This window comes from Gallus gallus, chromosome W (genome assembly GCF_016699485.2).
Source record: "Gallus gallus isolate bGalGal1 chromosome W, bGalGal1.mat.broiler.GRCg7b, whole genome shotgun sequence".
Classification (NCBI taxonomy): domain Eukaryota; kingdom Metazoa; phylum Chordata; class Aves; order Galliformes; family Phasianidae; genus Gallus; species Gallus gallus.
In genome coordinates, this window is record NC_052571.1 from 631,024 (window position 1) to 647,939 (window position 16,916).

A 16,916-nucleotide genomic window follows, 5' to 3' on the forward strand; every position below is an offset into this window, starting at 1 on the left:
CACTTTCCCCTTCCAGGACCCAAACTCCCTATAGAACCCCATAGAAAGACCCTTCCGCCTCACCTTTACCCTTCCAGGACCCAACCAACCTATCCAGCCCTATAGATCCCTAACGGAACCTCATAGAGAGATGGAACCACCGCCAATTTACCCTTCCAGGACCCAACCGCCTCACTTTCCCCTTCCAGGACCCAAAGTCCCCATAGAACCCCATAGAAGGACCCTTCCGCCTCACCTTTACCCTTCCAGGACCCAACCAACCTATATATCCCTATAGATCGCCAATGGAACCTCATAGAGGAACGGAACCACCGCCAATTTACCCTTCCAGGACCCAACCGCCTCACTTTCCCCTTCCAGGACCCAAAATCCCCATAGAACCCCATAGAAGGACCCTTCCGCCTCACCTTTACCCTTCCAGGACCCAACCAACCTATATATCCCTATAGATCCCCAATGGAACCTCATAGAGGAACGGAACCACCGCCAATTTACCCTTCCAGGACCCAACCGCCTCACTTTCCCCTTCCAGGACCCAAAGTCCCCATAGAACCCCATAGAAGGACCCTTCCGCCTCACCTTTACCCTTCCAGGACCCAACCAACCTATATATCCCTATAGATCGCCAATGGAACCTCATAGAGGAACGGAACCACCGCCAATTTACCCTTCCAGGACCCAACCGCCTCACTTTCCCCTTCCAGGACCCAAAATCCCCATAGAACCCCATAGAAGGACCCTTCCGCCTCACCTTTACCCTTCCAGGACCCAACCAACCTATATATCCCTATAGATCCCCAATGGAACCTCATAGAGGAACGGAACCACCGCCAATTTACCCTTCCAGGACCCAACCGCTTCACTTTACCCTTCCAGGACCCAAAGTCCCCATAGAACCCCATAGAAGGACTCTTCCGCCTCACCTTTACCCTTCCAGGACCCAACCAACCTATATAGCCCTATAGATCCCCAATGGAACCTCATAGAGGAACGGAACCACCGCCAATTTACCCTTCCAGGACCCAACCGCCTCTCTTTCCCCTTCCAGGACCCAAAATCCCTATAGAACCCCATAGGAGGACCCTTTAAGCTCACCTTTACCCTTCCAGGACCCAACCAACCTATATATCCAAATAGAACCCCAATGGAACCTCATAGAGGGACGGAACCACCGCCAATTTACCCTTCCAGGACCCAACCGCCTCTCTTTCCCCTTCCAGGACCCAAACTCCCTATAGAACCCCATAGAAGCACCCTTTAAGCTCACCTTTACCCTCCCAGGACCCAACCAACCAATATATCCCTATAGAGCCCCAATGGAACCTCATAGAGGGACGGAACCACCACCAATTTACCCTTCCAGGACCCAACCGCCTCACTTTCCCCTTCCAGGACCCAAACCCCCTATAGAACCCCATAGAAGGACCCTTTAACCCCTCCTTTACCCTTCCAGGACCCAACCAACCTATATATCCCTATAGATACCCAATGGAACCTCATAGAGGAACGGAACCACCTCCAATTTACCCTTCCAGGACCCAACCGCCTCACTTTCCCCTTCCAGGACCCAAACTCCCTATAGAACCCCATAGAAGGACCCTTTAATCTCACCTTTACCCTTCCAGGACCCAACCAACCTATCCAGCCCTATAGATCCCTAACGGAACCTCATAGAGAGATGGAACCACCGCCAATTTACCCTTCCAGGACCCAACCGCTTCACTTTACCCTTCCAGGACCCAAAGTCCCCATAGAACCCCATAGAAAGACCCTTTAAGCTCACCTTTACCCTTCCAGGACCCAACCAACATATATATCCCTATAGATCCCCAATGGAACCTCATAGAGGGACAGAACCACCGCCAATTTACCCTTCCAGGACCCAACCACCTCACTTTCCCCTTCCAGGACCCAAAATCCCTATAGAACCCCATGGAAGCACCCTTCCGCCTCACCTTTACCCTTCCAGGACCCAACCAACCTATATATCCCTATAGATCCCCAATGGAACCTCATAGAGAGATGGAACCACCGCCAGTTTACCCTTCCAGGACCCAACCGCCTCACTTTACCCTTCCAGGACCCAAACTCCCTATCGAACCCCATTGAAGGACCCTTTAACCTCACCTTTACCCTTCCAGGACCCAACCAACCTATCCAGCCCTATAGATCCCCAACGGAACCTCATAGAGGGACGGAACCACCGCCAGTTTACCCTTCCAGGACCCAACCGCCTCACTTTACCCTTCCAGGACCCAAAGTCCCCATAGAACCCCATAGAAGGACCCTTTAAGCTCACCTTTACCCTTCCAGGACCCAACCAACCTATATATCCCTATAGATCCCCAATGGAACCACATAGAGGGACGGAACCACCGCCAGTTTACCCTTCCAGGACCCAACTGCTTCACTTTACCCTTCCAGGACCCAAAGTCCCTATAGAACCCCATAGAAGGACCCTTCAAGCTCACCTTTACCCTTCCAGGACCCAACCAACCTATATAGCCCTATAGATCCCCAATGGAACCTCATAGAGGGACGGAACCACCTCCAATTTACCCTTCCAGGACCCAACTGCTTCACTTTCCCCTTCCAGGACCCAAAATCCCTATAGAACCCCATGGAAGCACCCTTCCGCCTCACCTTTACCCTTCCAGGACCCAACCAACCTATATAGCCCTATAGATCCCCAATGGAGCATCACAGAGGGATGGAACCACCGCCAGTTTACCCTTCCAGGACCCAACCGCCTCACTTTACCCTTCCAGGACCCAAACCCCCTATAGAACCCCATAGAAGGACCCTTTAAGCTCACCTTTACCCTTCCAGGACCCAACCAACCTATATATCCCTATAGATCCCCAATGGAACCTCATAGAGAGATGGAACCACCGCCAGTTTACCCTTCCAGGACCCAACCAACCTATCCAGCCCTATAGATCCCAAACGGAACATCACAGGCGGATACAACCACCACATTTCTCACCTTCCAGGACCCAACCAACCTATCCAGCCCTATAGATCCCTAACGGAACCTCATAGAGAGATGGAACCACCGCCAATTTACCCTTCCAGGACCCAACCAACCTATCCAGCCCTATAGATCCCAAACGGAACATCACAGGCGGATACAACCACCGCCAATTTCACCTTCCACGACCCCACAACCCCCCAAAAACCCTAAAATCCCCCCCTGGATCACGCTAGAACCCCCCAACCGCCCCTTATTTCCCCCTTTTCCCCCTCACCTGAAGCGCCCGAGCCGCGATATCCTCCGCCGTGCCGAAGAAAGCCTCGTCCACGTCCAAAGTCTTCACCTCCTCGTGGCTCCCGAAGAAGAGGACCACCGCCAACTCCCCCCCGCCGACGTTCTTAAGCCAATGGACGGCGCCGGGGGGGAAGAACACCGCCTGCCCCACGGTGGCGTTGTAGGTCGTGGCGTTGGCGCCGCTCGCCACGCCGACCCACGCCGTGCCCTGCGGGCGAAGCCGCGAGGAAAAGCATGCAGGGGGTGGGGGAAAACAAGCCTCGCGGGGTGGCCTTGGAGCCATCCCGATGGGCTCGAAGGGGCGCGAGAGAAAAAGGGTGAGTTGGGGGGGGGAAGGGCGTCGCCGCGGCCTACTTGCAGCACATAGCCGTGCTCGGCGGCGTTGAAGTGCCAGTGGGGGACGCGGAGGCCGCCGGCTTTGATCCGAAGCAAGGCCACGCTCATGTGGGATTGGTGCTGCCGGAGGCTCTCCCCGAATTGCAGCCCTTCGGGGTCGGGGTAAAGGTCCCGCTTGGATCTCGAGGTCGCCCATTGGATTTGGCCGCCGGGGTATTTTTGGGGCTGGGAAGTGGGGGGGGGGGGGGGGGGGGGGTCGGAAAAGGGGGGGAAGGGGACTCCATTCAGTTTCGCTTTCGGTGTCGCTTCCCCTTCCCTTCCTTTCCCTTCCTTTTCCCTTATTTCCCCTCATTTCCCCTTTATTTCCCCTCATTTCCCCTCCCTTTCCCTGTATTTCCCCTCCTTTTCCCTTATTTCCCTTTCATTTCCCTCCCTTTCCCCTCCCTTTCCCTATATTTCCCCTCCTTTCCGCTCCTTTCCCTTTCATTTCCCCTTCATTTCCCCTTCATTTCCCCCTCATTTCCCCTTCTTTCCCCTCCTTTTCCCTTCATTTCCCCTCCTTTCCCCTCATTTCCCCTTCATTTCCCCTCCTTTCCCCTCATTTCCCCTCATTTCCCTACATTTCCCCTCATTTCCCCTCCTTTCCCCTCCTTTCCCCTCATTTCCCCTCCTTTCCCCTTCATTTCCCCTCCCTTTCCCTTTGTTTCCTTTTGTTTCCCCTCATTTCCCATCCTTCCCCTTCCCCTTCCCTTTCCCCTTCCCTTTCCCCTTCCCCATCCCCTCCCCTTCCCACTTCCCCATCCCCTCTCCCCTTCCCCTCCAACTTCCCCTCCCACTTCCCCTCCCCCTTCCCACTTCCCCTCCCTCTTCCCTCCCACTTCCCCTCCCACTTCCCTTCCCACTTCCCTCCCCCCTCCCACTTCCCCTCCCCCTCCCACTTCCCACTTCCCCTCCCCCTCCCATTTCCCCTTCCCACTTCCCCTCCCACTTCCCCTCCCCCTTCCCCTTCCTCCTCCCACTTCCCCTCCCCCTTCTCCTTCCTCCTCCCACTTCCCCTCCCACTTCCCCTCCCACTTCCCCTCCCCCTCCCACTTCCCACTTCCCCTTCCCCCTCCCACTTCCCCTCCCACTTCACCTCCCACATCCCCTCCCCCTCCCACTTCCCTTCCCACTTCCCCTCCCCCTTCCCACTTCCCCTCCCCCTCCCCCTCCCCCTTCCCACTTGCCCTTCCCCTCTCCCCTTCCTCCTCCCACTTCCCCTCCCACTTCCCCTCCCCCTTCCCCTTCCTCCTCCCACTTCCCCTTCCCACTTCCCTTCCCACTTCCCCTCCCCCTTCCCACTTCCCCTCCCCCTCCCCCTTCCCCTTCCCATCCCTTTCCCCTCCCACTTCCCCTCCCTCTTCCCTCCCACTTCCCCTCCCACTTCCCCTTCCCCTTCCCCCCCTTCCCACTTCCCTTCCCACTTCCCCTCCCACTTCCCCTCCCACTTCCCCTCCTCCTTCCCCCTCCCCCTCCCACTTCCCCTCCCACTTCCCCTCCCACTTCCCCTCCCACTTCCCCTTCCCCCTCCCACCTCCGTCCGACTCAACCGATAGAAGAAGCGAAACCGGGCGCCTCCGCCGCCTCCTCCCTCCTCGTTAACTCCTTCCTCGTTAACAACCCCTCCCTCGTTAGCGCTCATTTCCCTAACGAGGCCGCCCGCCTTGCTGTACACCAGGGCCAAACTGGCCACGCTCAGAGCTGTGCTCATCACGCCGGCCAGAAGGCAAAGCGCAAACAGCTTCCGGAGGGTTCCGTTGCTTTGGGGGGCCTGAAGTGGATTTAAAGAGGGGGGGGGAAAGGGTTGGCTGGGGGCGAAGCGGGCCCAAGTGGGCCAAAGAGGGCCAAGCTGGGCCGAGCCAGGCCAAACCAGGCCAAGCCAGGCCGAATTGGGCCAAGATGGGACAAGCAAGGCCAAGCCAGGCCCAGTTAGGCCAAGCCAGGCCATGTTGGGTCAAGCCAGGCCAAGCCAGGCCAAGTTAGGCCAAGCCAGGCCAAGTTAGGCCAAGCCAGGCCATGTTGGGTCAAGCCAGGCCAAGCTAGGCCAAGCTAGGCCATGGTGAGCCATGCTGGGCCAAGTTAGGCCAAGCCAGGCCAAGCCAGGCCAAGTTAGGCCAAGCCAGGCCAAGTTAGGCCAAGCCAGGCCAAGCCAGGCCAAGCCAGGCCGAATTGGGCCAAGCTAGGCCAAACCAGGCCAAGCCAGGCCAAGTTAGGCCAAGCCAGGCCAAACCAGGCCAAGCCAGGCCCAGTTAGGCCAAGCCAGGCCAGATTAGGCCAAGGTAGGCCAAGCCAGGCCAAGCCAGGCCAAGCCAGGCCGAATTGGGTCAAGCCGGGCAAAGCTAGGCCAAGCCAGGCCAAGTTAGGCCAAGCCAGGCCAAGTTACGCCAAGTTAGGCCAAGGTAGGCCAAGGTAGGCCAAGGTAGGCCAAGCCAGGCCAAACCAGGCCAAGCCAGGCCGAATTGGGCCAAGCTAGGCCAAGCCAGGCCAAGCCAGGCCAAGTTAGGCCAAGGTAGGCCAAGGCAGGCCAAACCAGGCCAAGCCAGGCTGAATTGGGTCAAGCCGGGCCAAGCTAGGCCAAGCCAGGCCAAGCTAGGCCAAGCTAGGCCAAGCCAGGCCAGATTAGGCCAAGCTAGGCCAAGCCAGGCGAAGTTAGGCCAAGCCGGGCCGAACTGGGCCAAGCAAGGCCAAGTTAGGCCAAGCCAAGCCAAACCAGTCCAAACCAGTCCAAACCAGTCCAAACCAGGCCAAGATAGGCCAAGTTAGGCCAAGCCAGTCCAAACCAGTCCAAACCAGTCCAACCCAGTCCAACCCAGTCCAAACCAGTCCAAACCAGTCCAAACCAAGCCAAGTTAGGCCTAGTTAGGCCAAGTTAGGCCAAACCAGTCCAAACCAATCCAAACCAGTCCAAACCATTCCAAACCAATCCAAACCAATCCAAACCAGTCCAAACCAGTCCAAACCAGTCCAAACCATTCCAATCCAGGCCAAACCAGTCCAAACCAGGCCAAGTTAGGCCAAGCCAAAGCAAACCAGTCCAACCCAGTCCAAACCAGTCCAAACAAGTCCAAACCAATCCAAACCAGTCCAACCCATTCCAAACCAGTCCAAATCAGGCCAAGTTAGGCCAAACCAGTCCAAACCATTCCAAACCAGTCCAACCCAGTCCAAACCAATCCAAACCAGTCCAAACCAGTCCAAACCAGGCCAAACCAGTTCAAACCAGTCCAAACCAGTCCAACCCATTCCAAAACAGTCCAAACCAGTCCAAACCAATCCAAACCAATCCAAACCAGTCCAACCCATTCCAAACCAGTCCAAACCAGTCCAAACCAGTCCAAACCAATCCAAACCAATCCAAACCAGTCCAAACCAGTCCAACCCATTCCAAACCAGTCCAAACCAGTCCAAACCAGTCCAAACCATTCCAAACCAGGCCAAACCAGTCCAAACCAGTCCAAACCAATCCAAACCAGTCCAAACCAGGCCAAGTTAGGCCAAGCCAAACCAAACCAGTCCAAACCAGTCCAAACCAGGCCAAGTTAGGCCAAACCAATCCAAACCAGTCCAAACCAGTCCAAACCAGTCCAAACCATTCCAACCCATTCCAAACCAATCCAAACCAGTCCAAACCATTCCAAACCAGTCCAAACCAGTCCAACCCATTCCAAACCAGTCCAAACCAGGCCAAGTTAGGCCAAACCAATCCAAACCAGTCCAAACCAGTCCAAACCAGTCCAAACCAATCCAAACCAGTCCAAACCAGTCCAACCCAGTCCAACCCAGTCCAAACCAGTCCAAACCAGTCCAAACCAAGCCAAGTTAGGCCTAGTTAGGCCAAGTTAGGCCAAACCAGTCCAAACCAATCCAAACCAGTCCAAACCATTCCAAACCAATCCAAACCAATCCAAACCAGTCCAAACCAGTCCAAACCAGTCCAAACCATTCCAATCCAGGCCAAACCAGTCCAAACCAGGCCAAGTTAGGCCAAGCCAAAGCAAACCAGTCCAACCCAGTCCAAACCAGTCCAAACAAGTCCAAACCAATCCAAACCAGTCCAACCCATTCCAAACCAGTCCAAATCAGGCCAAGTTAGGCCAAACCAGTCCAAACCATTCCAAACCAGTCCAACCCAGTCCAAACCAATCCAAACCAGTCCAAACCAGTCCAAACCAGGCCAAACCAGTTCAAACCAGTCCAAACCAGTCCAACCCATTCCAAAACAGTCCAAACCAGTCCAAACCAATCCAAACCAATCCAAACCAGTCCAACCCATTCCAAACCAGTCCAAACCAGTCCAAACCAGTCCAAACCAATCCAAACCAATCCAAACCAGTCCAAACCAGTCCAACCCATTCCAAACCAGTCCAAACCAGTCCAAACCAGTCCAAACCATTCCAAACCAGGCCAAACCAGTCCAAACCAGTCCAAACCAATCCAAACCAGTCCAAACCAGGCCAAGTTAGGCCAAGCCAAACCAAACCAGTCCAAACCAGTCCAAACCAGGCCAAGTTAGGCCAAACCAATCCAAACCAGTCCAAACCAGTCCAAACCAGTCCAAACCATTCCAACCCATTCCAAACCAATCCAAACCAGTCCAAACCATTCCAAACCAGTCCAAACCAGTCCAACCCATTCCAAACCAGTCCAAACCAGGCCAAGTTAGGCCAAACCAATCCAAACCAGTCCAAACCAGTCCAAACCAGTCCAAACCTATCCAAACCAGTCCAAACCAGTCCAAACCAATCCAAACCAGTCCAAACCAGTCCAAAACAGTCCAAACCAGTCCAAGTTAGGCCAAACCAATCCAAACCAGTCCAAACCAGTCCAACCCAGTCCAAACCAGTCCAAACCAGTCCAAACCAGGCCAAGTTAGGCCAAGTTAAGCCAAACCAGTCCAAACCAGTCCAAACCAGTCCAAACCAGTCCAAGTTAGGCCAAGCCAAGCCAAACCAGTCCAAACCAGTCCAAACCAATCCAAACCAATCCAAACCAGTCCAAACCAGTCCAAACCATTCCAAACCAGTCCAACCCATTCCAAACCAATCCAAACCAGTCCAAACCAGTCCAAACCAGTTCAAACCAGTTCAAACCATTCCAAACCAGTCCAAACCAGGCCAAACCAGTCCAAACCATTCCAAACCAGTCCAAACCAGGCTAAGTTAGGCCAAGTCAGGACCAGTTAGGCCAAGCCAATCCAAACCAGTCCAAACCAGTCCAAACCAGTCCAAACCAATCCAAACCAGTTCAAACCAGTCCAAACCAGTCCAAACCAGTCCAAACCAGTCCAAACCAATCCAAACCAGTCCAACCCATTCCAAACCAGTCCAAACCAGTCCAAACCAATCCAAACCAGTCCAAACCAGTCCAAACCCGGCCAAGTTAGGCCAAGCCAATCCAAACCAGTCCAAACCAGTCCAAACCAGTCCAAGTTAGGACAAGCCAAGCCAAACCAGTCCAAACCAGTCCAAACCAGTCCAAACCAGTCCAAACCAGTCCAAGTTAAACCAAACCAGTCCAAACCAGTCCAACCCAGTCCAAACCAGTCCAAACCAGTCCAAACCAGTCCAAGTTAGGCCCAGTTAGGCCAAACCAGTCCAAACCAGTCCAAACCAGTCCAAACCAGGCCAAGTTAGGCCAAACCAATCCAAACCAGTCCAAACCATTCCAAACCAATCCAAACCAATCCAACCCAGTCCAAACCAGTCCAAACCATTCCAAACCAGTCCAAACCAGTCCAAACCAGTCCAAACCAGTCCAAACCAGTCCAAACCAGTCCAAGTTAAACCAAACCAGTCCAAACCAGTCCAACCCAGTCCAAACCAGTCCAAACCAGTCCAAACCAGTCCAAACCAGTCCAAGTTAGGCCCAGTTAGGCCAAACCAGTCCAAACCAGTCCAAACCAGTCCAAACCAGGCCAAGTTAGGCCAAACCAATCCAAACCAGTCCAAACCATTCCAAACCAATCCAAACCAATCCAACCCAGTCCAAACCAGTCCAAACCAGTCCAAACCATTCCAAACCAGTCCAAACCAGTCCAAACCAGTCCAAACCAATCCAAACCAATCCAAACCAGTCCAAACCAGTCCAAACCAATCCAAACCAGTCCAAACCAGTCCAAACCAATCCAAACCAGGCCAAGTTAGGCCAAATCAATCCAACCCAATCCAAACCAGTCCAAACCAATCCAAACCAGTTCAAACCAGTCCAAACCAGTCCAACCCATTCCAAACCAATCCAAACCAGTCCAAGCCAGTCCAAACCAGTCCAAACCAGTCCAACCCATTCCAAACCGATCCAAACCAGTCCAAACCAGTCCAAACCAGTCCAAACCAGTCCAAACCACTCCAAACCAGTCCAAACCAATCCAAACCAGTCCAAACCAGTCCAAACCAATCCAAACCAGTCCAAACCAGTTCAAACCAGTCAAAACCAGTCCAAACCAGTCCAACCCATCCCAAACCAATCCAAACCAGTCCAAACCAGGCCAAGTTAGGCCCAGTTAGGCCAAACCAGTCCAAACCAGTTCAAACCAGTCCAAACCAGTCCAAACCAGGCCAAGTTAGGCCAAGTTAGGCCAAACCAGTCCAAACCAGTCCAAACCAGTCCAAACCAGTCCAAACCAGTCCAAACCAAGCCAAGTTAGGCCTAGTTAGGCCAAGTTAGGCCAAACCAGTCCAAACCAGCCCAAACCAGTCCAAACCAGTCCAACCCATTCCAAACCAATCCAAACCAGTCCAACCCACTCCAAACCAGTCCAAACCAGTCCAAACCAGTCCAAGTTAAACCAAACCAGTTCAAACCAGTTCAAACCAGTCCAAACCAGTCCAACCCATTCCAAACCAATCCAAACCAGTCCAAACCAGTCCAAACCAGGCCAAACCAGTCCAAACCAGTCCAAACCATTCCAACCCATTCCAAACCAATCCAAACCAGTCCAAACCAGTCCAAACCAGTCCAAGTTAAACCAAACCAATCCAAACCAGTCCAAACCGGTCCAAACCAGTCCAACCCATTCCAAACCAGTTCAAACCAGTCCAAACCAATCCAAACCAGTCCAAACCAGTCCAACCCATTCCAAACCAGTCCAAACCAGTCCAAAATAGACCAAGTTAGGCCAAACCAGTCCAAACCAGACCAAACCAATCCAAACCATTCCAACCCATTCCAAACCAATCCAAACCAGTCCAAACCATTCCAAACCAGTCCAAACCAGTCCAACCCATTCCAAACCAGTCCAAACCAGGCCAAGTTAGGCCAAACCAATCCAAACCAGTCCAAACCAGTCCAAACCAGTCCAAACCAATCCAAACCAGTCCAAACCAGTCCAAACCAATCCAAACCAGTCCAAACCAGTCCAAAACAGTCCAAACCAGTCCAAGTTAGGCCAAACCAATCCAAACCAGTCCAAACCAGTCCAACCCAGTCCAAACCAGTCCAAACCAGTCCAAACCAGGCCAAGTTAGGCCAAGTTAAGCCAAACCAGTCCAAACCAGTCCAAACCAGTCCAAACCAGTCCAAGTTAGGCCAAGCCAAGCCAAACCAGTCCAAACCAGTCCAAACCAATCCAAACCAATCCAAACCAGTCCAAACCAGTCCAAACCAGTCCAAACCAGTCCAACCCAATCCAAACCAGTCCAAACCAGTCCAAACCAATCCAAACCAGTCCAAACCAGGCCAAACCAGGCCAAACCATTCCAAACCAGTCCAACCCTCTCCAAACCAGTCCAAACCAATCCAAACCAGTCCAAACCAGGCCAAGTTAGGCCCAGTTAGGCCAAACCAGTCCAAACCAGTCCAAACCAGTCCAAACCAGGCCAAGTTAGGCCAAACCAATCCAAACCAGTCCAAACCAGTCCAAACCAGGCCAAGTTAGGCCAAACCAGTCCAAACCAGTTCAAACCAGTCCAAACCAGTCCAAACCAGTCCAAACCAATCCAAACCAGTCCAAACCAATCCAAACCAGTCCAAACCAATCCAAACCAATCCAAACCAGTCCAAAACAGTCCAAACCAGTCCAAGTTAGGCCAAACCAATCCAAACCAGTCCAAACCAGTCCAACCCAGTCCAAACCAGTCCAAACCAGTCCAAACCAGGCCAAGTTAGGCCAAGTTAAGCCAAACCAGTCCAAACCAGTCCAAACCAGTCCAAACCAGTCCAAGTTAGGCCAAGCCAAGCCAAACCAGTCCAAACCAGTCCAAACCAATCCAAACCAATCCAAACCAGTCCAAACCAGTCCAAACCAGTCCAAACCAGTCCAACCCAATCCAAACCAGTCCAAACCAGTCCAAACCAATCCAAACCAGTCCAAACCAGGCCAAACCAGGCCAAACCATTCCAAACCAGTCCAACCCTCTCCAAACCAGTCCAAACCAATCCAAACCAGTCCAAACCAGGCCAAGTTAGGCCCAGTTAGGCCAAACCAGTCCAAACCAGTCCAAACCAGTCCAAACCAGGCCAAGTTAGGCCAAACCAATCCAAACCAGTCCAAACCAGTCCAAACCAGGCCAAGTTAGGCCAAACCAGTCCAAACCAGTTCAAACCAGTCCAAACCAGTCCAAACCAGTCCAAACCAATCCAAACCAGTCCAAACCAATCCAAACCAGTCCAAACCAGTCCAAGTTAGGCCCAGTTAGGCCAAACCAGTCCAAACCAGTCCAAACCAGTCCAAACCATTCCAAACCAGTCCAAACCAATCCAAACCAGTCCAAACCAGTCCAAACCAGTCCAAATCAGGCCAAACCAGTCCAAACCAGTCCAACCCATTCCAAACCAATCCAAACCAGTCCAAACCAGGCCAAACCAGTCCAAACCAGTCCAAGTTAGGCCAAGCCAAGCCAAACCAGTCCAAACCAGTCCAAACCTGTCCAACCCATTCCAAACCAGTCCAAACCAGTCCAAACCAGTCCAAACCATTCCAAGGTAGGCCAAACCAGTCCAAACCAGTCCAAACCAATCCAAACCAGTCCAACGCATTCCAAACCAGTCCAAACCAGTCCAAACCAATCCAACCCATTCCAAACCAGTCCAAACCAGTCCAACCCATTCCAAACCAATCCAAACCAGTCCAACCCATTCCAAACCAGTCCAAACCAGTCCAAACCAATCCAAACCAGTCCAACCCATTCCAAACCAGTCCAAACCAGTCCAAACCAATCCAAACCAGTCCAAACCAGTCCAAACCAGTCCAAGTTAAACCAAACCAGTTCAAACCAGTCCAAACCAGTCCAAACCAGTCCAAACCAGGCCAAGTTAGGCCAAACCAGTCCAAACCAGTCCAACCCATTCCAAACCAGTCCAAACCAGTCCAAACCAATCCAAACCAGTCCAAACCAGTCAAACCCAGTCCAAACCAGGCCAAGTTAGGCCAAACCAGTCCAAACCAATCCAAACCAGTCCAAACCAGGCCAAACCAGTTCAACCCATTCCAAACCACTCCAAACCAGTCCAAACCAGTCCAAACCAGTCCAAGTTAGGCCCAGTTAGGCCAAACCAGTCCAAACCAGTCCAAACCATTCCAAGCTAGGCCAAACCAGTCCAAACCAGTCCAAACCAATCCAAACCAGTCCAAGTTAGGCCCAGTTAGGCCAAACCAGTCCAAACCAGTCCAAACCAGTCCAAACCAGTCCAAACCAATCCAAACCAGTCCAAACCAGTCCAAACCAGTCCAAATCAGGCCAAACCAGTCCAAACCAGTCCAACCCATTCCAAACCAATCCAAACCAGTCCAAACCAGGCCAAACCAGTCCAAACCAGTCCAAGTTAGGCCAAGCCAAGCCAAACCAGTCCAAACCAGTCCAAACCAGTCCAAACTATTCCAAACCAGTCCAAACCTGTCCAAACCAGTCCAAACCAGTCCAAACCAATCCAAACCAGTCCAAACCAGTCCAAACCAGGCCAAGTTAGGCCAAACCAGTCCAAACCAGTCCAAACCAATCCAAACCAGTCCAAACCAGTCCAACCCATTCCAAACCAGTCCAAACCTGTCCAAACCAGTCCAAACCAGTCCAAACCAATCCAAACCAGTCCAAACCAGTCCAAACCAGGCCAAGTTAGGCCCAGTTAGGCCAAACCAGTTCAAACCAGTTCAACCCATTCCAAACCAATCCAAACCAGTCCAAACCAGTCCAACCCATTCCAAACCAATCCAAACCAGTCCAAACCAGTCCAAACCAGTCCAAACCAGTCCAACCCATTCCAAACCAGTCCAAACCAGGCCAAGTTAGGCCCAGTTAGGCCAAACCAGTCCAAACCAGTCCAAACCAGTCCAAACCAATCCAAACCAGTCCAAACCAATCCAAACCAGTCCAAGTTAGGCCCAGTTAGGCCCAGTTAGGCCATACCAGTCCAAACCAGTCCAAACCAGTCCAAACCAGTCCAAACCAGGCCAAGTTAGGCCAAACCAGTCCAAACCAGTCCAAACCAGTCCAAACCAGTCCAAGTTAGGCCCAGTTAGGCCAAACCAGTCCAAACCAGTCCAAACCAGTCCAAACCAGTTCAAACCAATCCAAACCATTCCAAACCAGTCCAAACCAATCCAAACCAGTCCAAACCAGGCCAAACAAGTTCAACCCATTCCAAACCAATCCAAACCAGTCCAAACCAGTCCAAACCAGGCCAAGTTAGGCCCAGTTAGGCCAAACCAGTCCAAACCAGTCCAAACCAGTCCAAGTTAGGCCCAGTTAGGCCAAACCAGTCCAAACCAGTTCAAACCAGTCCAAACCAGTCCAACCCACTCCAAACCAGTCCAACCCACTCCAAACCAGTCCAAACCAATCCAAACCAGTCCAAACCGTTCCAAACCAGTCCAAACCAATCCAAACCAGTCCAAACCAGGCCAAACCAGTCCAAACCAGTCCAAACCAGTCCAAGTTAGGCCAAACCAATCCAAACCAGTCCAAACCAGTCCAAACCAATCCAACCCAATCCAAACCAGTCCAAACCAGTCCAACCCATTCCAAACCAATCCAAACCAGTCCAAACCAATCCAAACCAGTCCAAACCAGTCCAACCCATTCCAAACCAGTCCAAACCAGTCCAAACCAGTCCAAACCAGTCCAAACCAATCCAAACCAGGCCAAGTTAGGCCAAACCAATCCAACCCAATCCAAACCAGTCCAAACCAGTCCAACCCATTCCAAACCAGTCCAAACCAGGCCAAGTTAGGCCAAACCAGTCCAAACCAGTTCAAACCAGTCCAAACCATTCCAAACCAGTCCAAACCAGTCCAAACCAGGCCAAACCAGTCCAAGTTAGGCCAAACCAGTCCAAACCAGTCCAAACCAGGCCAAACCAGTCCAAACCAGTCCAAACCAATCCAAACCAGTCCAAACCAGTCCAAACCAGTCCAAGTTAGGCCCAGTTAGGCCAAACCAGTCCAAACCAATCCAAACCAGTCCAAACCAGTCCAACCCATTCCAAACCAATCCAAACCAGTCCAAACCAATCCAACCCATTCCAAACCAGTCCAAACCAGGCCCAGTTAGGCCAAGCCAATCCAAACCAGTCCAAACCAGTCCAAACCAGTCCAAACCAGTCCAAGTTAGGCCCAGTTAGGCCAAACCAGTCCAAACCAGTCCAACCCATTCCAAACCAGTCCAAACCAGTCCAAACCATTCCAAGTTAGGCCAAACCAGTCCAAACCAGTCCAAACCAGTCCAAACCAGTCCAACCCATTCCAAACCAGTCCAAACCAGGCCAAACCAATCCAAACCAGTCCAAACCAGTCCAACCCATTCCAAACCAGTCCAAACCAATCCAAACCAGTCCAAACCAGTCCAAACTAGTCCAAACCAGTCCAAGTTAAACCAAACCAGTCCAAACCAGTCCAACCCAGTCCAAACCAGTCCAAACCAGTCCAAACCAGTGCAAACCAGTCCAAACCAGTCCAAGTTAGGCCCAGTTAGGCCAAACCAGTCCAAACCAGTCCAAACCAATCCAAACCAGTCCAAACCAGTCCAACCCATTCCAAACCAATCCAAACCAGTCCAACCCATTCCAAACCAGTCCAAACCAGTCCAAACCAATCCAAACCAGTCCAAACCAATCCAAACCAGGCCAAGTTAGGCCAAACCAGTCCAAACCAGTCCAAACCAGTCCAAACCAGTCCAAACCAGTGCAAACCAGTCCAAACCAGTCCAAGTTAGGCCCAGTTAGGCCAAACCAGTCCAAACCAGTCCAAACCAATCCAAACCAGTCCAAACCAGTCCAACCCATTCCAAACCAATCCAAACCAGTCCAACCCATTCCAAACCAGTCCAAACCAGTCCAAACCAATCCAAACCAGTCCAAACCAATCCAAACCAGGCCAAGTTAGGCCAAACCAGTCCAAACCAGTCCAAACCAGTCCAAACCAGTCCAAACCAATCCAAACCAGTCCGAACCAGTCCAAAACAGTCCAAACCAGTCCAAGTTAGGCCAAGCCAAGCCAAACCAGTCCAAACCAGTCCAAACCAGGCCAAGCCAGTCCAAACCAATCCAAACCAGTCCAAACCAGTCCAAACCAGTCCAAGTTAGGCCCAGTTAGGCCAAACCAGTCCAAACCAATCCAAACCAGTCCAAACCAGTCCAAGTTAGGCCCAGTTAGGCCAAACCAGTCCAAACCAGTTCAAACCAGTCCAAACCAGTCCAAACCAGGCCAAGTTAGGCCCAGTTAGGCCAAACCAGTCCAAACCAGTCCAAACCAGTCCAAACCAGTCCAAACCAATCCAAACCAGTCCAAACCAGTCCAAACCAGTCCAAGTTAGGCCCAGTTAGGCCAAACCAGTCCAAACCAGTCCAAACCAGTACAAGTTAGGGCAAACCAATCCAAACCAGTCCAAACCAGTCCAAACCAATCCAAACCAGTCCAAACCAGTCCAAACCAATCCAAACCAGTTCAAACCAGTCCAAACCAGGCCAAGTTAGGCCCAACCAGTCCAAACCAGTCCAAACCAGGCCAAGTTAGGCCCAGTTAGGCCAAACCAGTTCAAACCAGTTCAACCCATTCCAAACCAATCCAAACCAGTCCAAACCAGTCCAAACCAGTCCAAGTTAGGCCCAGTTAGGCCAAACCAGTCCAAACCAGTCCAAACCACTCCAAACCAGTCCAAACCAGTCCAAACCAGTCCAAACCAGTCCAAGTTAGGCCCAGTTAGGCCAAACCAGTCAAAACCAGTCCAAACCAGTCCAAACCAGTCCAACCCAGTCCAAACCAGTCCAAACCAGTCCAAACCATTCCAAGTTAGGCCCAGTTAGGCCAAGCCAAACCAAACCAGTTCAAACCAGTCCAAACCAG

At 52.3% G+C, this 16,916-nt stretch overlaps 1 protein-coding gene across 2 annotated transcripts in view; it reads right to left on the reverse strand.

Moving 5' to 3' along the window:
• The window catches only part of LOC121108231 (oxalate decarboxylase OxdD-like), a 38,755-nt gene that overhangs the window by 18,056 nt on the left and 3,783 nt on the right, over positions 1 to 16,916 (reverse strand). For both annotated transcript variants that reach the window (XM_046905111.1, XM_040655286.2), the window contains exons 3-5: positions 5,178 to 5,414; positions 3,623 to 3,829; positions 3,249 to 3,476 (exon numbers count right to left, since the gene is read on the reverse strand). In XM_046905111.1, the coding sequence (XP_046761067.1) occupies positions 3,249 to 3,476; positions 3,623 to 3,829; positions 5,178 to 5,414 (672 nt within the window). The remainder of the gene's footprint in view (positions 1 to 3,248; positions 3,477 to 3,622; positions 3,830 to 5,177; positions 5,415 to 16,916) is intronic.